The 27,393-nt window shown below is 39.8% G+C and overlaps 1 protein-coding gene across 3 annotated transcripts in view; it reads left to right on the top strand.

Moving 5' to 3' along the window:
- The first annotated feature begins 231 nt into the window (after positions 1-231).
- TES (testin LIM domain protein) overlaps positions 232-27,393 on the top strand; it is a 46,983-nt gene continuing 19,821 nt past the window's right edge. The window contains exons 1-2 of one of the 3 annotated variants that reach the window (XM_021699425.1): positions 232-435; positions 24,746-24,831. In XM_021699425.1, coding sequence (XP_021555100.1) covers positions 409-435; positions 24,746-24,831 — 113 coding nt within the window. In that variant the 5' untranslated portion in view covers positions 232-408. Of the gene's footprint in view, positions 436-798; positions 918-12,680; positions 12,695-24,745; positions 24,832-27,393 lie in introns of those variants that run through there. The other 2 variants (XM_021699426.1, XM_021699427.1) reach the window with 2 other exon arrangements.

Consider the following 27,393-nt stretch of genomic DNA (forward strand, 5'->3'; position numbering starts at 1 on the left):
ATCTTCAGCTGGAGGCTGGGTGGGTTTCAGTTTCTTCTCGAGAGGATCTGCAGACGCACGGTGCATGGACCGAGACCAGGTCTGCGTTACTAGAACGGACTCCGCCCCTCACCTTGCCTGCGACCAGCTCGGGCCGCGAAGGTGCGTGCGGTGCGGCGCTCGGTGATTGGCGGCTGGCCGGCGCTGCCCCGCTGCCATTGGCTGCCTGGGCCTCTTTGTTCCCGGATCTCCGCTGCAGGCTGGCTGCTGCCGACTGGGCGGCGGAAGTTTGACGGCGCCGGGCGAGTGGCTCCGGCAGCGGCGCTGGAGTCCCCGAAGGTCCTCCCCAGTACCCGCCGCGAAGCCGGAGGCCAGGCGATCCTGGGCGTGAGATCCTGGACGGGAGAGGAACTCCTTTGACACACAAACATGGACCTGGAGGCCAAAGTGAAGAAGGTAGGAGGGCGCGGGCGGCGGGCAGCAGCCGCTTCACCTGCGCGGGGAGCCGCCCCCTGGCTGCGGGCGGCGGGTGGGGCTCACGGGACGCCCGGCGCGAGCCGGCTCCGGGTCTTCGGTACCGCTGGCCCAAGTACCCGCCTCTCCCGGTAGAGGGGGTGCCTGGCAGCCCCCCTAACTCCTGAAATCCGGGAGCGACGGAGAGTCGGGCGCGAGAGCGGGATTGGGCGCGGGACATTTCTCCCCGTCTAACCATGTCCAACGGTTGGAGGTGTTTGAAACTTTCCTTAGTATGTTTCAGCTGCGCCTTGCCTCCCCAACAGAGAAGGATGAGGACAGGGCGAGTTCGGGCGAGATCGTGACACTTCTTCCTGTCTCAGGAAGTTCAACTTTACTAAGCCTTTGTGGTTTAGGAGCACTGATGTGACTTTGACAGCTCAGACCTCCTCCCCTCCCACCCTGGCTGCCCACGGCTCTCAAAAGTGAGTGCTGATTTAACGCACTTCCTTCGCACTCGCGGCTGGTGATAGCGTGAGAAGTGATTTTTTTTTTCTTTTTTCTTTTTGGTCATTATTGACTTCCCATGCACTGTCTCCCTCTTAGTGCTTTATCTCTCAAAGAAAACGTTCTTCCTCTTCGGCAGCTAACCCCAAAGGGGCTATTGTCACTAGTGGTTTAGCGTCAGGAGACGTTTCCCGCCTGGCTGTGCCCCCACCCCCTACGCCCCCTCTGCCGCACCCCCCCGTCCCCCGCCCCGGGGCTTCAGGACCCACAGCCCTACCTGAGCTGCTCCCTGGTTATGGGAGCCTCACGTCTCCTGAGAGAAGGGGTGGGCACCAGACTGTGACTCAGAAGGAATGCTGATGTCACATTCCAGTGTAACATTCTTTGTGAAAGGTCTCATTCCAGGCAATTGCTCCTATTTACTTTGCGGTAAATTTAGGCTAGCTGTCCCTTATCAAATAGGGAAGGAAGTTTTGTGGGGAGAGAGAAAGGAGAGAAAAATAGAACCTAATTTTCTTCTCTTGTCCACTATGATTGCCAGTATTGCTATTATTTCATCTTCTAAAAGACAGAGTTCTTGACTTGAGCATTAATTCTGTTTCATGCCCAGAATTGGATTTTTGAAAATGTAGGCGAATGCAAAATATTAGGTTACAAAGCTGTTGAGACATAAAAACTTGCAGTAGAAAAACAGTTTATCACTTATGACTAGAACCAGTACTCTAAAGGGAATCTAATTACAGGAAAACATAATGTAAATTATAAGAGTAATGTGATTGCATTCTATTCTCTTCCCTTTTGGTTTCTTATTCTTGTGCTTTTAAGTGACACATTTTTTGTTAATCTTCCTTGCCACTAGGAAAGCATTTTGCTGCTTAGTTAGCCTTCTGTTGCTGAACACTGCTTATTTTTTCAAGTGGGTAAGAGCTACTTAATTTTATGCCTATCTAAAATTTGGGAGGTCTTGACTGTGCTTATAAATATTGATGCAAAAACTACTTTTTAAGAGTCCGCACCCTTTTGGGGAGGAAAGGATGAATAGGTGAAGCACAGGATTTTTTAGGGCAGCGAAACTATTCTGTATGCTACCTACGATGGTAGCTACATGTCAGTATATATTTGTAAAAATGCATAGAATGAACAACACCAAGAATGAGCCCTAAAATAAACTCTGGACTTTGGGGGATAATGAAGTGTCAGTGTAAGCTCATCAGTTGTAACAAAGGTACCTCTTTAGTGTGGGATATTGATACTGTGGGAAGATATGTGGGAGATAGGGGGGCAGGGAGTTATATGGGAACTCCATACCTTGTGCTCAATTTTGCTGTGAACATAAAACTGCTCTGAAAAAGGAAATGTACTTAAACGGTGTGGGGGAGTCAACATTTAAAAGTGATTTTGAAATTATTTGAGATAAAGAAGAAGTAATTCTGAGGAAGAAAGTCCAAAGTTAAGAATTAATGTCCTTACAAGGGAAAAATTCAGACATTATTTATAAATAATTTCCTTAGTTTTAAAATGTGGATTATGATTTTTAAAAAGCCCTTGATATATGGTATAATTTTTCTCCTTCATCTCCCCTTTAGTTTAACAGGCTGTCTTTTCATCCAAGAATCTTACCCGTTTCTCTAATCCTCCTTCTCTCCTTCCTCTACCCCAGAGGAAAAGGATTCTATAAATTTAAAGCTCTTGCAATCCCATGACAGTAACAGATCTTTGTTTCACTACCTTGTCATCGCTGCTGATCCTCAGGGCAGAGTCCTCAACCAGTAAATTGGAAACTACTAAAGGACCCTGAAAATGTCCAGTTTTACTGCCAATCATAACCCTCTCTCTGTGCCTTTGTAGGACCCTTGACAGGCTTGATGTTCTATGGGTTTAACAAAAAGTTTCCCAGTACAAAAAGTTTGGAGATTCCAGGAATAGATTTCATAAGTTTAGCCATAATCTCAGCAACTTGCATTCCTTGTGGAAATTGTTTCCTAACACACTGGAAGAAGGAAACATAAGATTTTATCTTTGATCTACTAGCAGAGCCTTCTCACCTTATTTTGGTAGCTAGTTTTCAAGTCTCCCTTCTTTTTGGCTTGGGTATACAAGTAAAGCCAGGTTGGAAGCTGGAACAAAGACACAACCATTTAAATAAAACTGTTTTGACGTCAATTTTAAGATATGTGGCATTTTTTTCCTTCCAAAACTCTTACCCTCTTGATTTCATGACAGATTTTCCCCAGGCAGATGAAAAATGTTACCTTTTTTTCCCATTAACATTTTGTGTAAAAAGAATTAAAGAGGGTTGTCCTTAACAACTTAGGCAGATGATACTATTATAGGATTCTTGGTTTATAAAAGGAGAACTTGGGTGTCCACATCATTTGCACAAATTTAGAGTAATTACCAGTTAAAACCCACCATCACAAAAACAAGGGATTTTTATAATTAGATTTTGCTATATTTTGTTTTGTTTGAGGCAAGCGAGCTGTTGCTAGGATGTGAAGCTAGTTTGGTTATACAGAGTTTTTGTTTTAATATTTTAGAGTGGAATTTGACTTTTATGTCTGTGCCTTGTCTTCTGAGTTACTTGTCTAGATCTCTTCCTTATGTTTTATGTCTCTTCATTGTAATTGACTTTGTGTAATAGAGCCCGGGTCTGCTTGGAAAAAAACAATGGCCTTTGAGAAGCAGAAACAGAGTCTCATTTTGGGGTGAATGGTAAATCATGGCCCACAGCCAGCTCTTTTCCTCTTTCCTTTCTGTGTTACTCTCCCATGAGAATCACTTTTTTTTTCCCCTTAAAAACATACCAGAGAGAAGGAGAAGTCCCATAATTTCCCTTAGGCTGCCTGGAATTGCTGCAGAGCTTTTCATTTTACTCCTTATTCATTTCTCGCCTCCTTTCTAACCTTTGTCTTTTGATCCTTCCAAACGCCTTACATATTTTTCCTAGGACTCTCTTCCTTGTTTCTTTAATTTTATTTTAAAAAGATGAGATGCATTTTTACAATCATAGGTCACAAAAAAATCCCCTTTCTCAGCATCCAAACTTGTTTTGAAAGCTGCTGTCATTAGCCAGAGAAACAGTGAAACCACGTGGTTGCAGTTGGCAAGAGTACTGAACCACAAAGATGATTTCCATTAGGAATTAGAACGAGACTTTTCTCTTAGGTGGCCCTTGATTGAAGCAGAAAAGGCAAGTAAATGGTGACCTGGATGTTCAAATCTACAGTTGGATTCTCGGCTTGAAGCCATTCTTGCTGAGAGAATCATTGGCAAAGCTGGGGGTAATGGGAGGGCAGGGTACTGCCAGGGCTCTGCCTTAGAGGCAGTTACTCGGTCTCTCAGAACAAGTACAGAAGAAAGTGAAGTGGTCCTCAGCTGGGCTTTTATCTCTGCTAACCCATGGGGTGATTCATTACATTAATTGGATATGAAAAGTCACTTTCTCTAACTTGCCCTGAATATTGGTTTGAATAGAACTGTAGTAGGTTTTCTATTGATTTTGTTCCTTTATGCTCTCCTATGAAGTAGAATTGGGGATTTATCTCTGCTGGCTGTTACCAGGTACCATCACCTCACCCTTGACTTCGCTTTCTCATCTACAATACTAAATATTACTCATCCTTCAAGACACTCCCCTCCTCCCCACCATGCCCTGTCCCCCAGGAAATCTTTCTTCTTGTTCCTAGCTAGGTGCAGTATCTCTTCTGAATTCCCAAAGCGTGTTATCTCTAACTCTTAGGACATTCATTCCTTTCTCCCTCTAGATTATAATTTTCTTCTTACCTAGATTGCAAGCTTCTTGAGCAGTGAATTCCTATCCTATTTATACTTGTATAGTTTTGTTTGCTGTCCAAAGCAATCTTATGAAGTAGACGTTAGCTTCATTTTAAGGACAAAAGAAGCAGGTTTAGATAGGTTCTGGCAGTTTCAGATTAACCTATGATCTTGAACCATAGTCTTCAGAACCATGCTTCTCCATCATCTAGCCCCTGAGTCCTCTTATATCATTGCCTTGTTTACTAAATATGTTAAATGAATTACCCTCATATAAAAAGAGAAATAAAGTGCATTTCAAAATTTTTGTTTTAAGGAATTATTTGGAGGAAGTGGTTTCTATTCCAATAAAATTACCACCCTACTGATTTTCTATATTTTATTTATACTTTATCCATGTTGTATATTTGCCCTTTAGTGTAAGTTGCCATAGACGTTCTTTGGACAGACACAAAGTCTAAATAAAGTAAACGTATTGTGAAAAGGGACTTCTCAGAGACTTTTACGCGCAAAGAAATTTATAAGGTCCAATAATATCCTGGACCATAGCCTCTAGGATTCTTCCAACTTTCCAACTTTTATTGGGAGCAATGGTAATGCTGCCTCTTAGCTACTTAATATGGTCCTTGAACAATAGTGACCCAGCATTTGGCTCTGTGCTTGGGGATATCAGTGACATCTGGAATTGTATCGAGGCACTCATGGGTTGGGCTGTAGAAGAATCATCTATCTGCTGAAGCTGAGTTGATAGAAAGCCTCATACATCGCATGATAGGCTAAACCTTTCTTTCCCCCAGTAGCAGAGTGCTCAGAGTGCCACTGGACCAGCAGACCAGATAGCTAAGAATAGCTCAGTTTAAAAAAGAAATTAATCAGTGCTGGGAGAACTGTTTGTTGTTGTTATTTTCATTATTGTTTTAAATTTCCCATTCTTGATACAAGAAGATCTATTAAGAAGCAATGGGATGCCATGGTGAGCACTGTGAATTGTGTAAGACTGATGAATCACAGACCTGTACACCTGAAACAAATAATACATTATATGTTAATTAAAAAAATTAAATAAAAGAAGCAATGGGAAACACCACAATGATCAACTGTTTCACGAGGTTCTCCATGAGCTCTGGGATTATACCAGCATAGTGAGCATGGAATTAACCTCATAGACCATCAGAGAGCAACAAGGGTTACTCTGAGAGGCCTACTTAGTAGGGAGAGAATGATAAATTGGCTCAAGAGGACTACTTCCGATGTTCTTTGTTCTGAGAACTATAACTAGGAATACAATTTGGCCCCACGCTAACTTGAATATAAGGTTTTTTTCAAACCATATACCACAGTGTGTTCAGAAAATAGAAAAGGTCAGTAAGCACCCAGTATATGTAAAGACCTGTTGTGTATGAAGAGATCTATCAGCTTTCTCACTTCCATTTATCAGTATGATGTTGATGACATCACTCTGAACTGAGTTAGTAGATATGGTCCACTCTAGTTTTTGTGATGTTGGCCACTTTGGTTCTTAGTTTCCATATCTATTAAAATCAATAGGGGAACCAAGTGATTTCTAAGATTTCTTCAAACCCTGTGACTCTTTGTGACTTTGATAAATAGTAGCAGTAGTCTATAAGTATAATAATGTTCCACAGTGCTTAAAAATCACACAAACCAAGAATATGTAAATATGTGTGATTTTAATAATAGTATGATGTATAATGTTATGCAGTTCTGTGAATTCCATGAGGAAACCTATAAGTTAAACAATTTTTTAATAAATCTTAGCTATTTTCAACTTGTTTTTACTTAATTTACCTTTATAAGATTTGTGAAATATTTGAAGACATTGTTTAATTATTTTAAATGTGTAGTATGAAGTTTCGAATACATGATAAACTGCTCCATTAGCATAGGTCAGATAATCCTAGGTGTGATATGTCCCTTTCCTCAATATTTAATTAGAGGAAAATGAAAAAATAATGGAGTTTTTATTGTCTTTAAAAGTTCTCTCTCCCACAATAAGATGATTTATTTAAAAATTATGGTACTTCATGTGCCAACCACTGTTCTAGACTTTGTGAGTATAGTATGAGCAGAAAAGGTAAGGTACCTTGTGTCATAGAATATACACTCTTAAACGGAATGATAGAGCAAAATAGTAAATATCAAAATAAATGATCGAAAGCACAACTGGGATTATACCCATTAATATAATAAAATATGTAATATAAAACTGCTTATGGGTCAGCAATACGCTAGAATTCTAACATAGAGAAGAGGCATTTTTAGTGGTAATTCATAGTATTGGTTCCCGGTTTTGCAAACTTTGTAATTAGAAATTCTTACTTATTTATCTTACTGGCAAATGTAAAAGGAATGAGAAAGCAGCTTTTATGTATTAGAATGTGAAAAAGCTCATAAATGGATAAGGCTATAATTAGTTACATTACACTTATAAAGTTACACAAACTAAGTCTTCTTCCTGTTTACAAATGCCCTACAAGAGTCATTCCTGGATTGTTTCTTTCTTTCTTTCTTTTTTTTTTTTTAAAGATTTTATTTATTTATTTGTCAGAGAGAGAGAGAGAGCGTGCACAAGCAGGGGGAGCGGCAGGCAAGGGAGAAGCAGGCTCCCTGCTGAGCAAGGAGCCCCATGCGGGCTCCATCCTAGGACCCTGGGACCACGACCTGAGCCGAAGGCAGATACTTCACCGACTGAGCCACCCAGGCATCCCTGGATTGTGTTTTCTGTTTGCAGTCATTACTAGTCTTTGTTTGGTAACTACTGCCATCAAACTATGATTTTTTTAAATCTGCTCATTAGATCATTGATATACAGTACCTACAGGAAATTATTTTGCTCTTTACAAGGTGGTGAGATTCAGGGAACATTATATAAATTATGAATTATGAAATCAACTTTTTTGAGGGAGGAAAACAGATTAACCAAATTGAAAACAGGTTTCAGAACGTCATAGATTTTCAAGATTTTAAGGGAAAATAACTTGATAAGTTCACCCCTGCTCTTTGAGTAAATGTCCATGTATTAAAATTTGCCTTAAGCATTGTTATTAGAGGATTAAGTGTAGAGATTATGCTTTTCAGCTGTCCAGCTCCAGCCTTTGACTTTCCTATAAGAGCTCCAGTCATATTTAGAATTGTTTCACCTGTTTTTTTCTAAGTATCCAATCTACTCAACTCCCTACTTAAATAATAGGGAATTAGAGAGATAAGAGTATGCATGATTATAATTTTCTAATGCAAGTTCATGCTGTGCCCCTAAAATGACTTCTTAATTGCTTTTCTCTTCCTTCCTTCTCAACCAGTATAATCACTACTCATTGCCTATGACAAAAATATTAGGAAAGAACAGAAGGTGATAGAAAAAAGAATCAAGAAACTCATGAGGTATATTTTGAGAACATGCTATGGAAGTACTTTGTTTCTGTCACACTGAGTAGTACATAGCTATAAAAATTAGTTGATTCCAGGTATTGCTGCTTTTATTTTGGTTATATTCTAAAAAGCAGAGGAGCATAGTTTAAGATTCCCAGTTTGTCTGGTCCTTGTGTAGTCTAAGAATGCAGGACTTCTCGGGTTTGACCAAGGCATGAAGGGGAAGCTGTATGCGAAGCCAGGCATTGAGGACTGCTGAGATCTCATCTGCCACATGACAGAGAGTCTGCTGCTAACAAATATATTTAATCTCTGAAATGCTGGATCATCCTCAACTCAGAAATGATTCAGCCTGTGTTTATTACTGTGACATTCTGGCCACTGTGCAAAACTGTAAAAGAGGTTTCAGGTGGTCTGTTGCATAGCTTCTTATCTAAGCAGCAAGCCTAGCAAAAAAGAGGCCAAAAGCCCAGCACAAATGCCTTGGTGCTGAGTCCATTCATAAGTCTGTAGCCGCAGTGAACTTGCCCTTGCTTTGTTTGAATATAAAGTGATAGCATGTTTCATTGGAAAATGATCTTGCATATGTCAGGTGGATTTTTGTTTCTGTAAGTATAACCTCTGAAAGTCTTGATAGAGTGAGTCACAAAGTAAAGGTAAAGAATATTTTTTCCTTGATGAGGTATGAGCCTACAATAAAAGTAATTGGGGGTTAAACAAAGTTACCCTCTGTTTTTCATAGAGAATATTAAAAGGGCAATTTAAATGTAAGGTTGCAAAAACTCCATTTCTATCAATATCACCTGTTGAGTTTGTATCCCCAAAACACTCTGATGTCAGCTTTGGTCGGTAAAAGAAGGCAGGCAGGCAAACTGAACAGATATGTAGGGCAGATATGTAAGTTAACTGCAGTGTTGGGTAGAATGAAGTAAGTGCTGTAACACTGGGTTGCTCAAAATAGCTGTGATGAGGAACCATGTTTTTTTAAACTCTGAATCTGTCATGGGCCAATATTTAAAAAAAAAACCAATAAAAATGAATTATTAAAAGGAAAAAAAAGACAAAGACAAGGCCAATTAAAAAAATTATTAACTGCATCAGCCATAAAATTACTGCTAAGTCTTCATAGCTTTTTCTCAGTTTCTTTATATGTCTCACCACAGACTAATAACCAGTAGTTCACAAATTGCGACATTTTTGAGTAGCACTGCAATCACAGGAATGCAGACAACTATTGTGAAGTCTCCGAAGCAGAAGTAATTAACTTGGGTGGATTTGGGAGTGTTTTATGGAGGAAACAGCATTCAAACTAACTCCTATAGGATAAATAAGGTTTCATTAGGCAAAGAGGGCACTGCAGGAAGAATAGCATGAACGAAGGGAAAAGCCAGTGAAAAGGGAAACGTCAGTAAACATTTGTTATCCACACCATTAACATTTTCAGTTTGACTCTTCTAAAATAAAGCCAAGGCACATGATCTGCAGTGATTTCTGACTTTCCTATTACAGGTTGAAATTGAGGAAGTGTGTTACTGAGCCTGCTAGCTGTTAAGGATCTGTTGCTCTATCCTAACCCTGATTGTTACTTATTACACGATATCATCTCTTGAAGTAGAGGAGGAAATTTCACACTGGGGTCTAGTTTGTGTAGGCTGGGTTTGGCTCCAGGTTGTGGATTGGGACTACGTTGACTCCTATATCTTTCATCCTCTTTAGATCACAGGATCCCTTAAGCAAAGGCTAGAGCAGTAGAGGGCATGCCCACCTGTAGGATCACATTTTATGCCTCTGCTTGTGCCCAAACTCAAGTCAAAGAGAGGGAAGCCCGTTCTGGTGACTGCAAGTTTATGGCGAGGGTGTGAATGTTTCATCCTGCTACCGGACAGTGAACAATTGGGATCATCACTTCAGTCTAGCACACATGCCGAAGTGGGATTGTTGAATTTTGTGGGCTGAAGTATACTTTGCTGAAGATCGCTCAGGTATCAGAGTCTATTCTGAGAAGATATTCTACACAGTATCACAGACTACTGATATTTCAAAGGCTCTTTTGAAAAATTGTAAAGGAAAATTAACCTTGCAGTATCCCTTACTTGATTTTTAGAGGATCCTTTTCTCATTCTACTCATTCTTCTGTTAGCTTTTAGACTCAGACCTCTTCCAGTTCACTCCACCTAAGTCATGTGATCTCCATGTGAAGAAATGTAGGACTCATTTTTTTTTTTGGAAAATGGCAAGTTGCCAAAGGTTTCTAAGAGCAGTGACAGATTTTGACCTAAAAATAGGTTTCACAAATATTCAAATGTTGCTGTGTGTTAGACTGTGCCAGTGGTAGCAGAATAGAAAATTAACCCAAGAGAAATTAAAGGTAAAGAGAGGCAAGACAGATTTTGATGGCTTAATATCCATATCGCTTTTAAGATGTCACAGGTAAAAACAATAGAGATGTTATTTGTTGGTACCTTCTCATGGACCAGATGGAAGTCCAGCCAGAGAATAGGATCATCCTGTGGCCCACTGTTGCCCACTCTGGTGGAGCACAGTTAGAGACTTTAGAGGCCACAGAACAGACTTTGATGGCTCCAGACAGAGGTTTGAATCCCAGTTTGATACTCCCCTAGACATTTGGACAAGTTTCTTAGCTTTCTTAGCTTCAGGGAGCTTATCTATAAAACATGGATAATACTTCCTTATTGGGTTATTGTGTCATTAAATAAAGCAATGCATGTAAACGCTTAGCATAGTTAGCAAGTGCTTAATCAGTGTTAATTATTAATGCTGTGAATGTGCCCTGATCAGTTTTGTTTAGTTAACTAGACTTTGGCATCAATAAGTAAATGTTTGGAGAAGCTGAATTGCAGCAGTTATCAGCTTTAGAATCCTGGGTTCATTTCTTCACCCTGGCACTTACAAGCTGGGTGAATTTGGCAAAGTTACCTAACACTCTAAACCTTGGGATCTTGATCAGAAAATGGGTTACAACTATCTGTCTCACAGGGCTGTAAGGATAATTGAGATAAACATTTTAAAGCACAAAGTATGGTGCCTGCACGTAGACAATAAATAGATGTATCATGATCGTTATCAAGAAATCCAACCTAGAAGGAAGAAAATTCTGCATAGAACTTCAAACCCTTTAACAGGCACCTGAATATATCATCAAGAATTTTGTGACAACATGCTTTCAGGATATTATTGCTACTGGTGCTTTGTTGAACACAAGAAATACTTAAAGTTCAATAATTGGGATGTATTAAATTACTGCATTTAGGGGCGCCTGGGTGGCTCAGTCGGTTAAGCGGCTGCCTTTGGCTCAAGCCATGATCCTGGGGTCCTGGGATCGAGCCCCACGTCCGGCTCCCTGCTCAGCGGAGAGCCTGCTTCTCCCTCTCCCTCTGCCTGCCACTCTGCCTACTTGTGCTCTTTCTTTACCTACTTGTTTGAGTAGGTACCATGTGCTAGTCACTATGGGAAGGATTCAAAGCTATATTAACTAGGTTTTCTAGAGGGGGCACTTGATTTAACATTACTAGGTATTCTGGCCCAATAGAATGGGTATGTTTTCCTAAACAGAATCTTCCTCAAAGATTTTGTGGTAAATTGCAAAAATGGCCACAATTCTTTGCAACACCTCCCTTTAAGAAATGGAATCTTCTTCCCTACGCTTTGACTCTGGGCTGCCAATAGAGTGTGGTAGAAGTGATGTGTGTATGGACCTCAAGAGGCCTTGTTCACTTCTAACTACTTTCCCAGAACCTTGCTGCTACCATGGAACTAGCCTAGCCCCACTGGCCGGTGGATGAGAGACCACATGGAACAGATGAACTATCTCAGCTGAGGCACCCCTAGACCAGCTGTCCCGAGTTGACTTGAAAAGTGACTGCAGATGTAGTGAGCCTAGCTCAGACTAGAAAAACCATCCAGCTGAACCCAGCCCAAGGTGCCAAACTGAAAAGCCATGAGCAGAGTATCATGATCATAAACTACTTTTAAGCCAGTCTATTTAAGAGTAGTTTGTTAGGCAGTCAATCATAAATCACACCCCCTCTGTTGCTAGAATGTAAGTCTTCTCAGCCTCCCACACTGAAAGCTGGGGGGAGGAGAGGGCCTTACAGAAGGTTTTTTCTCACTTGAATTACCTTCATAGCCCTCTGTCCATGTGAAAAAATAAAGAATCAGGACACTGTAGCTTCCCTGACATCACTGGTCACTTGAGAATGGGTCCTGTTTCTAATCTAGTCAAATCTAATTTTGATTTATTTACTTGTTCTATCAAGATTAAGGAAACTTAAGTTTATCTGTACCTGACATTTGATCCCAGTTGTAAAAAGGTGGTGATATATGCATGTGTTTTTCCCCTGAACTCTAGACAAATTTAAAATGATGTCTGTGTACCGTTTATAGTGCAGAAATCTTTGGACTGTAGTCTAAATATAGAACAAAAAACAAATACAAACCACTTCTGTAATAGATCAGACATCAAAAACTGGATCAAAAATTAGTTAAGGCTCTTATGTTTACACAGCACACCACGTAAACATAATTCTTTTTTTTTTTTCCAGATTAAGGGATGGTGTGAAAAGACTAGACAGTAAGTAAATAAGCATAAAGCCTCTGGAATTAGGGTTTCTTGCCTCTCTTCCTGCCTTTCCCAGTTTCCAAGACCCCTGTGCTATTAGACTTTGTTTTTGTTCTAAATGCCCCTGAACACCAATCCTGGGCAAAAGTAGAAAATGAGAAGACTGTCTTTTTTTTTTTTTTTTTAAAGATTTTTTTTTTTATTTATTTATTTGAAACAGAGAGAATGAGAGAGACAGAGAGCACATGAGAGGGGATAGGGTCAGAGGACGAAGCAGACTCCCCGCCGAGCAGGGAGCCCGATGCGGGACTCGATCCCGGGACTCCAGGATCATGACCTGAGCCGAAGGCAGTCGCTTAACCAACTGAGCCACCCAGGCGCCCAAGAAGACTGTCTTTTTGTACTTGTTATCCTCCCCATCCCTCTCCTTTTCCATGCCTTCTCTTCATTGGGCTTGACTCTCTAGGTTCCCTCGGATCCTCTTGCTCCCCTGGGCAGCCTCTTCAGTGGTTCTCTCAGCCAGAGCCACAAGCCTTTCCCTTCATTCTCTGCTCTGTGAAAACACACCTGTAGTGCTCTCTTCCTGCATGTGTTCTGATTAGATAAGCAGTTAATGGTAATAAATAACACAAGTATATAGTCACCCTCCCCACGCCCTCACTCATCTGTTATAACTTACAAGTTACTCCTAAAGAAATAATATTATAGCCCTTAGCCCTGGCAAAAATGATGGCAACACTCAAGTTTTAGGATATTCAGAGTCTTAATAAGAGCCTCTCAAGATACAGCCATGTGTGGGAAATACTCTTTTAGAGTCAGCTGTTGAGGTAGTGACACAAGACCAAATTAGGATTGCTTGTTATGATCTAAATTCTTTTAAGGGACTACTGCAGATGCCTTTTGGAATCAGGTTTTTAAAATCCCTTTTATAGCTAATAATTGGGAGGCTTTGAGGGCTGTGTATAAAAGCACATGCCACTGCAGAGTCCTTCCATGGAGCCAGAGCTCAGCCAATCCTAATTAAGAAATCATTTCAGCAACAATCATAACTTGTTAATTGTGACATTTTTATAGCCTGGATTGTCTTTCTCAAAGTAGGAGATTGAGGATAATGCCTTTTTTTTGAGAGTCTGCAGAGGAGGTATTCTATTGGTGAACATTTCAAGCAACTTCCTTTAAGTGCTATAATTTTTTTATTTTACTTAATTCCATCATCAGATATATGTAATAAAGTTTATACAAGTCTTTTTTCCATTTTTAATGTGTTTATTAAGGAGGACTGTGGCATATTATAGAAATAGTGAAATTTTTCTCTTAAATAGATTTCTGAAAATTTCTTGCTAATCAAACTTGACATTTTGCATTCTAATTTATGATTGTGTTCTAAAACACAAGCAGTATGTATGTGTATATATATATTACCAAAAGTATGTATATATGCTGAGATCAATGGAAAGTAAGACTTAGAGACTAAAAATCATATTCTACCCTATCTTCTGGAAGACTGTTCCCTGCACCTGACTGAGTGAACAGCTAACAAATCGAGAGGAATAAGAATATTTATAAGGAGGGAGCAAAGTTCTGTTCACTATGCCCATTTGGGTGAAGAGACATTTAAACATTTGAAATGGAAAAAAAATAAAGACGAGTGGTAGATAAGCACACCCTATATCCCCGCCCTTTGTAATATGTCTCTCATCACAAATCACTTAGTCTTTGGATTTAAATCAAAACAGAAAAGAGGTTGTGGAAGACAGCTTATTTTTTTTTTTTAAGATTTGTTTATTTGAGAGAGAGCAGGGGGAGGGGCAGAAGGAGCAGGGGGAGTGGCAGGGGGAGAGAGAGAACCTCAAGCAGACTCCACACTGAGCACAGAGCTCAATGTGGGGTTCAATCTCACGACCCTGAGATCATGACCTGAGCCAAAACCAAGAGTCAGATGCTTAACTGACTCAACTGAGCCACCCAGGTGCCCCGAGGCATCTTCTAAGATGCCCCCCATTGATTCACAACTCCTAGAATTCATACCCTTGTGTATTTCCCTCCCCTTGAGTGTCAGTTGGACCTGGTCAACTGCTGCCAAAGAGTTTAACATGGCAGAAATGATGGTATGTCCCTTCTAAGATTAAAGGCCACAGTTTCTGTCTTGGGTGCTCTCATTCTCTCTGGGATCACTTACCCTGAGAAAAACCAGCTGCCATATTGTAAGGCGCCCTTATGGGAGTGCTTAAAAGTGGGTCTTGGCCCCAGTTGGGCCTTGTGATATGACTGCATCCCTAGCTGACTCCTGATTGCAATGTGGCAAGAGGCCCTGAGCCATTTCACCTCGCTAGGCCACTCCCAGCTGGCCTGACCCACAGAAACTGAGATCATAAATGTTTATTTCAGCCCCTAAGTTTTGGGGGTAATTTGTAACCAATACAGACATTTTCCATTATAAATCTAGAAATTTGGTGATTTGAAAAAAATGAAAAGTATTATTTCAATTTTTGCCCCCTTATATTACCCCTGGCCACCATATGGTATCTTCTATATAATGTATGTATATATAACATAGCACATAATTTTCAGTACTAATGTTAAGTCTACATATTTTGAATAAGGATCTTCCAACTTTGAGATTTAATTTGTTCATCTGTATTTCATGTTTTATTTATTTTATTTTTTCCAGGACATGATATAAATATATTTTGGATTCATTGTTTCTCTTCAAACATTTTTTCCTTGATATAACATTGAAAGAGACCTATTTTGCCTCAGGACCCTGGAGATTTTGCTTGACTCAAACCCCATTTTTCTGTGGGCCTTCTTGCATGTGTGAATAATCACCTCAGGGCCTTCGGTGTTAGTGCAGCTGGTGTGCAGACATTCAGGTTCCTTATAATCAGTCTCATATTTGTCCAGGAAGGAGGAGCTCTTGGCTAGTGAGGAATTGGCAGTCGTTCAGATCAGAACCTATTGTTCCAGAGAAGTTACAGATGAGGAATATTACTTATTTAAATTATTATTTATCTTCAAGCTCTCATTTTGGACAAGAAAAATGCTGACTTTGGAGTAAAGAGCTCAGGATTTGGAGTTATAATTGCTAAGATTCAAATCTCAGTTAACTCTGCCACTTGCTAGCTGGGCAGTCTTGGACAAATTACTCAATCTGTCCAAGTCATAGTTCCCTTATTTGTGAAATAGGGAAGATCACACTTTGCCTTGGGTTGTCTGGAAAATTGAATGGAATGGTGTACCTATTGTGCCTGGTAGTGATAACATCTTAACAAATGGTGGTTGAGGTACTTTTACCTCCATCTCCACCATCGCAATCACCAGTGCTCATTAAGAAAAAGCATAATTAGAAATGTTTCAAGGTATCCTACCAGAACTAAAATTGATTCTTGTTTCCTAGAAAAAAGCAGCAGGATCTACTTCTGATCTTTGTCAAAAATTTACCAAATTTATTGAAGTCATATAGATGTCTTAGGAAATCTGCTGTCACCTGATTACTTCTCAGACTGAAGTAGACAAATTGCCTTGGTGACATTCCGTGTGTCGCTTACCGGATACTGATACTGCCTTAAGAAATGTAGGGACAGATTGAGTGGGAGTTATCTACTTAATTTGTTAAAGTTCCAGGAAGAGTGACCCAGTACCTCCAGAATAGAATTTATTATAAACTATTTAGGTTGAAAGATCACTTGTTTCCTTTTCTTTCCTAACACAGTAATCTATGTGATGGTTTACTACTGTGTGTGAACAAAAAGAATGTTGGTCCTTTTGGCTCACAGTGAATTTTATGATACAGATTCATGTAGGGCTCTGGCTTTGTACTTATGGCACTAAAAAACTGAAGGAATATGGAAATGAATCCTAGAATCTACAATGAAGAGTTTTATTCCCATTTGCTTCTGTATAAGTGGTATCTTATAACCAAAGACCCTTAATTGATTATTCTCTTCTTGAGCTATAATCCTTGGTCTCAAGTTAAATATTCTATTTCTTTCTGTTTTTAAAAAACTAAGTAGTTAACCCAGGATCTTTCCATGTTCGTGGCCTACATTTAGGCACTAATGGTTAAGAATGGGCATTCTGCAATGCAGATGACCTGGGGCAAGTGAAAAATTCTCTGCTCCAGTTTCTTCATCGGGATGAAAATGCAGATGATAATTAATAGTATCTCATAGACTTACATAGGGGTGTTGTGAGGATAAAATGAGATGATCCATCTTAGAACCATGCCGGCAATAACCAGCCTTACCAGACCTTTTTTTTTTTTTTTTCCTTTTTGAAATGCAATGGGAGTTCCTGGGGTAAAAGTACTATGTGAACTCGTGGGATAAAAGTAGTATGTTAAAGGTCATTAGATAATTAAGATAAGCATTAAATAAATAAAACTTTCTGGCATTTCTCTCAAGCTCGGGCTCTGTGGCAACCATCAGAATTCAAATATGAACAAGAAACTTGTAGTCTAATGGGGTAAACTGAGATTCAACCGTCATAGCATAATAAAAAAGGACTAAATAAAAGACTGATGGGGATTTAGCACTTGATTGAGAATAGTCCAAGAAGGGCATTGCATAGTAACTGATGTTTGAGTTGGGTCTGTACAAAGTAGGATTTTGCCAGATGGAGGAGAAGGGGAATGAGATCCAACAAAGGGGAGAAGCTCCCCTGGGAAGCAGAGCTTTGTGAGGAAGGGAGTGGAAGGAACAAGAGTGGTGTGGATTGAAAATGACCTCCTCTGTATGTTAAGACTTGTGGAATTCATTGAACTCAGTAAAAGCATCTAACAAGGGGAATGTTGTGATCATCTTTAGGTTTTATTAAAGTAATTTTGAGAGTGGCAATAGCATGCCATCAAAGGGAGCGATCATCAAGGAGAGTGATCCCAGGTTGACATGACAGAAGTGTGAACATTGAGCAGTGGAGTGGAGGTGAGGGGAATAAACCATGGAGTTTTTAGAGGAGAGACCAGCCAGACTTGGAGCATAGTAAGCATGGCTAGACAGGGACAAGGAGGGCTCTGGGCCCCAGGTTGTGCGACCAGGTGGGTGGTGACTTTTTCTTCATTCTTCCTCCTATGTATTTCAAACTTAGATGAGAGATGGAAAGTTTTTGTTCTTATAAGCAAAAAAAAAGATATAGCAGTTTTGCTAGAAATGATTAATAGTAGCTCTTAATCACAATAAATTATTTCTTTGTATTCTCATCTAAGAAATTTGCCAAACTACATAAAAGTTGAAGGATGCCTCTGTTTTTATATTTAAGTCTGGTTTTCTGTGTAACCTAACCTTTTTCTGGGGGGTGGGAGTGGGTACTGCAAATCTTGGTAGAGATTGGGAAGCAGGCAATGAACAAAAAATCTAAAACAATTTAAATTTTTGTGTCACCGATGAATCGAATATATTGATTCAGGTAGGGGGAACTTCCCAGATCACATCAAGTTTCTAAAAGAGCCATGTGTTGAGAGGAACTTTTTTTTTTTTTTTTTTTGGAAATGTCATTCCTTTGTTCAGAATATTCATTTGTATAAACGAGGTCTAAAATGCTTCTTTAAGAGTGTAATATGAATATATGTATGTCTGCATGTGTGATAAGTAGGTAAATAAATGCACATGTACAGAGAGAAAGAGAAGATATGTATATTTCCTATAATCTACCTTGGTCTGCTTCATTCCAAAATGATTAAAGAAGTCTTAGTAACACTTGTTTGTTTAGTAACCACATATGATTCTTTGCTCCAGAGGGAAATTTGGTTATGAAAACAGCATGAATCAGATGATCTCACCCTGAATACTGCATAATATCTTCCAGACTCAAATTATCTCCAAATCAACTCAGACCATGTTGAAATACCAGATGTTTCCTACCCTTCTTTCCTTTTTCTTTAAAGTATCTGACATGCAGTACCTTTTCCTGGATCAGCAGGGTCACTTGAAATGTTGCCAGCCTATCTGGTTACCTGAAATTATGAATATGGAGAAATTGATTCCATTCCCATTTCTTACCCTAGAATAAGCAGGGGACAAGGGGTGTTTTGGGGCATAGTCATGGTAATGTAAGTTCAGTATCTGGAACCTATAGTTAAGGATACTTTAAAAATTTTATTTGTCTAGGACTAGTATTTCAGGAAATATACTATAGAGTCATTTTTATTTTTTCAAAGGACTTTGATAGGTATTCCTAAAGCCTGGCTGTAGTTTTTCCAAATATAATCAATCCAAAGGATCTGTTTTTTGGACACTGAAGAAGAAAAATTAATCTGTCATATCCTTGTATTGACGCTGGCCAGAATGTGTTACTAAAATTATATGAAGTAAGTAGAGAGCTTTGGGACCTGTGCGCTTATGAAAAATATATGTTTTTAAGGCACCAAGTGTTGACTCTGCAGGGAATACCATATCACATTTGCTGCTAAAATAATTACGTGCAACAGAACTGTGTCTTATCCCTCAGAACTTAAATTTTTTGTTTCCTTTATAAACTACTCTTCCAAACTGAACTCCAAATGATTCTAACCTATATGAGCCAATAATCTATTAGCTTTCTCAAATGACTATTGTCTATTTAGTGTTTAAATGTTGAGCAGAAGACCATGCTGAATAACAAACTCAGATCAAGTTAATCGAAACCTGATTTGCAGTCATAATTTTAGAATTAAAAGGTTTGTTAGAATTGATCTAACTCAATTCCTGCCTTATCTACACGAAGAAGCTCAGAGAATAAAAATGAGTTCTGAAATCACTGGACTTGGCAGTGACACCTTGGGACCAGATCTCAGTTTTCCTGACTCCCTTCAGTGCTCTTTTTGCATTTTCAGTTCTCTGTTTAGCCATGTAGATCTTGATCATTTCCTTAATACCTGGTATAGCTAATTCTCACAACATATTATTACATATGAGCACATATATCTTGGTGTTTGTATTAGTCCAGGGATCTGGACTTCACTTAGCTTCACTTGCCTTAGCTGAGGAGCCAATACTTTCTGGGTTCCCCCTCCCCTTCACCACTCCTTCCCACGTTCCCCTGCACACACGCTGGGTATCATTAAATAACACCTTCCCCGTTCTTACCCCTGCCTAAGAATTCTCAAGCCCAGACACCTGGGCAGAATCTAACCTATACGATCTGGATATCTAAGGGTCCCAGCCAGAGCTCTTGAGGACACAAGATGCTAACCAGAGGTGCAGCCTGTGCTGAGGATGAAGGGGACAGAAGAGGTATAGGGAGAAGAATCGGGGGTCCTGTGCTTCCGGGAATCCTGACCACAAAAGTGAAGGAGGGAGAGAAATTGGCTGAGGGCAATGGAGTTCCAGACCCTTGAACTAAGACTAGGAAGAGTTGGGGAATCCCAGCTCCTGTGACCTCTGCCCAAAAAGGCCTGGGAATAGGCCCCAAGAAACTGTGCCTGGGGCAGCTCTGGCTCTGAAACTCATTTTATTATTGAGTTGAATGAGCACACTTTCCTTCATCTGAAATATGTTTGGCTTGTGAAGATGCCTAAATGCCTAAGTTGTGGTGGAAACAGAAACAGAAGAAGTTTGCCTTACACCAGTAGAGATATGTCCACTCTGGTGCAATTTTATTATATAAATTGGATTAACAGGATTAGAGAACACATTGCATTCTAGATGTGGACCTGGGCAAGCACTAGCATGAGAAGCACGTATCTTTATTATTAGTGGCATTGTGCCTTTCTATCCTAACAGAGGTTGATAATGAGGGTAAGGATATGGAAGAAGTTCTCACCCAAGAAGAGGCATAGGTTAGAGATTTTCATTGCTGAGTTTCAAGGAAGTTTAAGTTTTATAGCTATACACTTACAGCTATAAAATAATTTCTTTTAATGAAATTCCTCTAGGAAAACAAGTTTATTCCCAGTCTGAAACTCTCTAATCACTTTAGCTATGAACAATGGTTTTGAAAGCTAGGTGTCTTTTCGTTTGTATGTGTATTTTTAATTAGAACTGCTTTCATTGAATTACGGCAGGAGAGTGTATCATATTGCCATGATCTCATTCCACTCTCTTTCATTTACTCGTTCCCTCTCTCTGATATTTTGAGAGTCCCCTCACTCCTTGTGTCTGAGCATTTGGGGAAAATGAAAGTGTGTGTGTTTGGAAAGGTGCGAGGGACACTTTCTTCAGGTAGTTATAAACTATACTGAAGGAACCTAGATGGAGATTTCATTGGCCTTCTAGGCACACCAGTGGGGCAGGCAGAGAGGATGGAAGAACACTGGAGCAGTGCTTTCCGAGCTTTCTGGGGCAGGCTGCAGAGCGGTTTCCCTCTAATGACTGCTTTTTTTCAGAGTCAGGTTCCTAGTCTCCCCAGAGGGGGCTCTGTGGTGTGGCTACCAGAGCTTGAGGGGTGCTCTTGCTCCCCCATTCCCCATCCATCCCCTCCATTGCCTTCATGGCTTTTCTCGAGTGCTTCTTCCTTCCCAGTCTCATCCTCAGATTATTTCTTCCTTGGGAAAAGGAAGAGAAAAGGAGAAAGACAAAAAAGCTCCCTCAGCCTCTTGCAAGCCTGATCCGATCACCTTTCAAATGCCCTAAGGTGTCCCGTCTCTAACAATGTCCTCTTCTGCCACAAACCTTGACATCAGGTGTCTCCTCTGCCTTAAATGTACTTTTTCTTCTCTCTGCTGAGTCAGGTGCTGCTCATCCTTTCAGCTCAGTTCAAGCATCATTTGTTCAAAAGAGCCTCCCCAGCCTTCCTGACAGATTTGTATCTTCCCGTTCTACACCTGTCAGTCATTACACTTAGAGGCTTGTAGTCCTTTCCCTTGAAGCAGAAATGGGCCCGGGAATCTTTGGAAGACTGAAGGGATTGCACCCGATGTTCTGTGGAGGTCAGCCCCGCAGCACAGTGGTAGGTTAGCAAGCTCTTGACTGGCTGTGCGATGAGGAGCAGAACGGCCCTCCTTTTGATTTTAGTTTCCTGGCCTCTTACACCAGGGGGATGCCTAGGCCTGTCCAGCAAGAAGAATATGTGGGCCACTTTAGAAGACGCGTTCAGGAAATATCACCAGTTTTAATAATTCTAGTAGGTAAACTGATCACTATTTTAAGAAGATAAAAAGCAGGTAGGAAGGAAAAAATTTGCCCCTTTCCAATGCTGACTTTATAAATTGGCAATGAGGGGTTCCTGGGTGGCTCAGTCGTAAGCGTCCGCCTTTGGCTCAGGTCATGATCCCAGGGTCCTGGGATCGAGCCCCGCATCGGGCTCCCTGCTCCACGGGAAGCCTGCTTCTCCCTCTCCCACTCCTCCTGCTTGTATTTCCTCTCTCGTCTCTCTCTCTGTCAAATAAATAAATCTTTTAAAAAAAAATAATAAATTGGCAATGAACTGCACTGGGCCTTAGTGTAAAACCTCTGCTGACTAATTGGGGTTCTAGTTATATTAGCTAAGCTTCCAGGTTCCATTCAGAATTAGAGAATGAGATGCTATTTTTCCAGTATGCTTGCAGTATTTTATTAAGGCCAGTGTTGCTCAGTCCAGGTGATTCAGATTTGAAGGCAGGTAAGAATTTGTGGACATTTAATTTAATGTGTGTGTGCATATCTCTGTCATGAGATAAAATGTATTTCTTACTGTGAATTATATACAAGAGAGTTTAGAAGCAGCTGATTTAAGCTAAACTATGTGATTAAGCCTTAATGTCATCTTAATTTTCATTTGGGATCAGAGTTTGGTAGGAATGCATGAAACCACCTATGAAGGAAATCCATATACCAGGTAAATTCAGGATTGTTAACTCTCCTGTAATGGAAAGCTAGAAAGAGCTTTAAAAAGAATACCCTTTTTTAGATTTGCCATTCATTTTAGTCTGGATATCGTAATGGAGATAACTCTTTAATTACATTCCTTACAAAAGACCAGAAAACTCAGGGGCGCCTGGGTGGCTCAGTCAGTTAAGTGTCTGCCTTCACCTCAGGTCACGATGCCGGGGTCCTGGGATCGAGCCCCACATCAGGCGCCCTGCCCAGCGGGGAGCCTGCTTCTCCCTCTGCCTCCCTCACCACCCCGCTCATGTTCTCTCTCTCAAATAAATAAATAAAATCTTTAAAAAAAAAAAAAAACTCAAATAACCAGTTTCTCTCTCTTTTGCTTAACCCACTTTATTTCTGTACTGTGAGCTGTGATCATCAGTGACAAGGAAACAATTTGATTCCTTAAAAAAAAGCAAGAAAGCAAGCAAGCAAAAAAAAGTGTCACCTAGTATTAAAGTATACAACTTCAAAATCTTTGTAAAATTGGTAATGGGGACATGGCAAAAGTGATGAAGTTTAGTTAATACTGGACAGATTTTTATCACCTTTAGAGAGTATGCTTGAGATGGTCTGACTTAAAAATAATGTGGGTTCCCCTGAGCAGCTGGGTAGACCTTAGTTATGGTAAGAGGATGTGGTCATTTTCTTCAGAAAAAAAAGGAAGGGCTTCATCTACACTTGAGGGCGTGGTCAGACTGATCTTTCAAGGAAGAAGTAACAGTGTGGTTTAGATTGCATAGCAAAAACACAACTTGGTAAAGTTACAAAAGGGTGCCCTGGTAGAAAATCTATTATTTGTCCAGCTTGAACTCTTACTCCAGGCACTAGGTGGTAACAAATTTGTTAGCAATCACTGATGTGATATTTAAAATACAGAGTAGCCTGGTCACTGGTGATTTGCCCATGTGCTGATATAAGGTGGGCTGATCTTTTTTATTCTAATATCAATAGTTGGGTAAAAGAGCTTACATTGCTTTCTTGTGTCCTTCCCTCATCGGCACCACCCCCTTTTCTGTTTACTAAGTCATGTCTCAGCAAGTTCCCAAGGATTATTGTTTAATATGATTAAAAACAATAGTTTGCGGGGCGCCTGGGTGGCTCAGTAGGTTAAGCGACTGCCTTCGGCTCAGGTCATGATCCTGGAGTCCCTGGATCGAGTCCCGCATCGGGCTCCCTGCTCGGCAGGGAGTCTGCTTCTCCCTCTGACCCTCCCCCCTCTCATGTGCTCTCTCTCATTCTCTCTCAAATAAATAAATAAAATCTTTAAAAAAAAAAAAAAAAAAAAAAAAACAATAGTTTGCTATAATAAGGGCAATAGTACATCCCCTCTCTGCCCACCCTAGGCATAAAAGCACAGTCTTCTCGGGCACCTGGGTGGCTCAGTTGGTTAAGCGACTGCCTTCGGCTCAGGTCATGATCTCAGGGTCCCGGGATCGAGTCCCGCATCGGGCTCCCTGCTCGGCAGGGAGCCTGCTTCTCCCTCTGACCCTCCCCACTCTCATGCTCTATCTCATTCTCTCTCTCAAATAAATAAATAAAATCTTAAAAAAAAAAAAAAGCACAGGCTTCAGAGTCAGGAAGACCTGAACCCAGATCACTTCTCTACCATTTATTTATACTTTGAGCTTAAACAAGTTCTGTAACCTCTCTGAATTTCAGTTGTCATCTCTATAATATTGCCTACTTTATAAGCATTTTGTGAGATTTTATAAGATTTCAATAAGTGCTTACTTCTGTCCCTGGCATTCAATATATGCTTGTTGTTGCTATTATTATTATACTTATAATAAATAATATTTTGAATATAATAAATATATAAATAATAAAATGGATCATAAATTAATAAAATAAATGAATAGTAAATAATGAAATAATACTCTTTTAATCATAATCCTAAAATCTTTTTCATATTCCTTGTTTGCTGTAAAATATGTTAATAGGGGGCAGACTTGCTTCCCAAGCTCTGGCTCTATGCTCCCTGTTCCTATTGTATACAGGGTGTATAGTGGCCAAAGACAAAAATTTATGACTTTTCGCAACTTGAGGTATTTATAGTCTTCTACACAGTTGTATTCTGGTGCTTTTCATGAAAAAAGCAATAAGAATTAAAGGTATGTTGTGTAGGTACTTCCAGTCCCCATATCTGTATCTGTCACCATTAACCAAACAACGTGATACTCATAAAAGAGTTGTTTGAAATTATATCAACAGGAGTGGTAAGTGGAATTAGAAGTGGAATTTATTGAATTTTTAAGATTTTTTGAAACTGTTATAATACAAATTGTTTTCTCCTTAACAGATGGGCTTAGGTCATGAGCAAGGATTTGGAGCCCCCTGTTTAAAATGCAAAGAAAAATGTGAAGGATTCGAACTACACTTTTGGAGGTAATATTTTAAAAAACTACAACCACATGAATAATTTCTGCTCTTTGACAGTGTTTCCTCAGGCAGTGGAGATTTCTTGCAAATTCTCTAGCATGGTTGCTAAGTTGTAGATCTGTCATATTCTTTTCTAAGAAATAAATAAAAAATAAATCTATTCTGTCTTCCTATCATTAAGTGTGACTGAGCTAACTGGGCCATAGTAACTATATTTGGAATTGTTTATTTGCTGTCCTTCATATTTCCTGAGTCTAGAATACTGAATATGTCTCTTTTCTGAGCAGCAAATAAGTTTATGGTAATCTGTCACTATTTATTATAATTATTATTCTTTTCTTAAAAATTGGTAACTTTGCACATCTTATCTGTATATTTGCAATAAATAATAAATATGGCTAATTAAGCATTCATGTGCTAGTTGTCAGGACATAGACTTGAACCTAAGGGCTCTTCAAAATTTTCAGCTATAAATTTACCACTTTGAAACACTTAAATTAAAAAAATAATAATTCATCTCCATTGTCTTGGCTTGAATCAAGTGCACATACATGACAGACAACTGTTAGTGGATCAAAAATGTGCATTTTGAAAACAAACAAAATGTGAATTTTGTGTAGATCTGATTTACATATTTTAAAGTGATAATATATCCTATACATCTAAAAACCGCTATTTTAAACCTGTTCTTATAAGAATAAATGTTGTTCATCAATGGCTGTCAAGGACTGTAATGGTAGTTTATAAATCTGTTCAAAGTTAGAATCGGCATGTTATTGTTAGAAGAAAAAAGTTAGTCATCAACTATACATCATTAAGACAAGGAGAAAAAGTTAGTCATCAACTATACATCATTAGGAAGAGGAGAAAAAGTTAGTCGTCAACTATACATTATTAGGACGGCAGATGCCTTGTTAGAATAAACCTCACTTGAGAACCTCTGTTCTCACAGTGAGAACCTCACTTCTGTACTGCATATTTCCATAGAAAACTCTCTAGAATAAAAAATTTCATCTGTTCTTGGGGCTGTGTACAATGTAAGTTAAAGGAGAATGTAAACAAATAAAATTTGAGATATTAGGCTCTTTTAAAGGTTTATTTAGCAAGTTTTAGGAAACAAAGACAGTTGTTTTAAATAGTGGGGGCTTCCTTACTCCCTGTCTTAGCTCAGGCTCCCATAGCAAAATCCCATAGACTGGATGGCTGAAACAACAGAGACACATTGTCTTCTAGTTTTGGAGGCTGGAAACAGAAACCTCTGCTCGCCAAGAAATGACGGTACAGTTCTTTATTTGCAGGGAGCTAAAATTTTCCAGGGAAGTTTTTAATTACAAGACTTTCATGGCTCTTCCCTGTGCCCCCTTTTCAAGGGACACAGCAGTTAGGCAGCATGTCTGTCATGGTTTTGAAAGGTAAAGTCACTAGACACAAAACAGATTTCATGGATTAAACTATTTCAGCTCGGACGGCGCACACCACTTAATTGTGCTCTCAGTGGGCTGTGTAGAGAGTTGCACTGCCCTCTGCTGGGCATGGTTCTTACTGTGCAATCAAAATAATCTTTTTAGGTTGGCTATAGTTGCCAAAAACTGCTAATGACATTTTTAAAGCTTATTCCTAAGTGATAGCATCTTTTCTCTAAAGCAGAAGGTTAGTTTAGAGTAATTCTTATTTGTGCTATATTATTTTTCTATTGCAGATCACTATAATCTGAGACTTTCAGATAAAAATGTCAGAGAAGAGCTGACTTCTGTGGCCTGAAAATCACTTTTTTGTTTTCATTTTTCCATTTACTTACCTTGGTATACTCTGAGAATTTGTTAGGAGTCATAAAAGACTAGGGTTTTGCCACAGCCTCCAGCCTCCAGCCTCGCTTGGATTTATACAGATCGTCCAGAAGGTTACTTAGTAGTTCTGTCTTCTTCCTGGCATGAATTCGGACACATTTCTCTCTCAGAATTCTTGATAATTCCCTGACTTTTTCACCATAACTAGAAGGCTAGAGGGCAGGTGTCTTCGACTTCCAGATGAGCCATTTTTAGTACAGTCATTGAAGTAAAATATGCTGGGCTGGTTGTCCTCAGTATAATGAAGATTCCAGGTCTGGTCTAGGGCCATAGAGCTGCTGTGATTAAAGTGGGACATAGAGTCCCAGGATCCTGTCCGCTGAGCTTCCTCTTCCATCTTCATGGTAACCCTTGGCTTCTAGGACCCGTAGGGCTTCGTGGGGCCCATTGTGAACATCAGAGCTAAGTTAATTATTCCCCACTTTTCAGCGATCTGACTTCCATGCAGACATAGAATGGTCTTGAAAATGGATACTATTGTGTACTTACCAATAGCTTAAGAACCTTCATTGCTTTCCCACTTGGCTTGATCCTTTAGGCAAAATGTTTGGCCTCAAACCTCAACATCTACTCCTGCTTGCTTGTCTAGTCTCCTCTCCCACTTCCCCTCCAAGCACCCTGTGCCTCAACTGCTGAGGTACATACTCTTCCCTGAAATACTTGTAGTGTTGGGTTTTTTTTGTGTGTGTGTGTGTGTATGTTTCCTTTAACTGGAAAGACC

The sequence above is a fragment of the Neomonachus schauinslandi genome, chromosome 12, assembly GCF_002201575.2.
Source record: "Neomonachus schauinslandi chromosome 12, ASM220157v2, whole genome shotgun sequence".
NCBI lineage: Eukaryota > Metazoa > Chordata > Mammalia > Carnivora > Phocidae > Neomonachus > Neomonachus schauinslandi.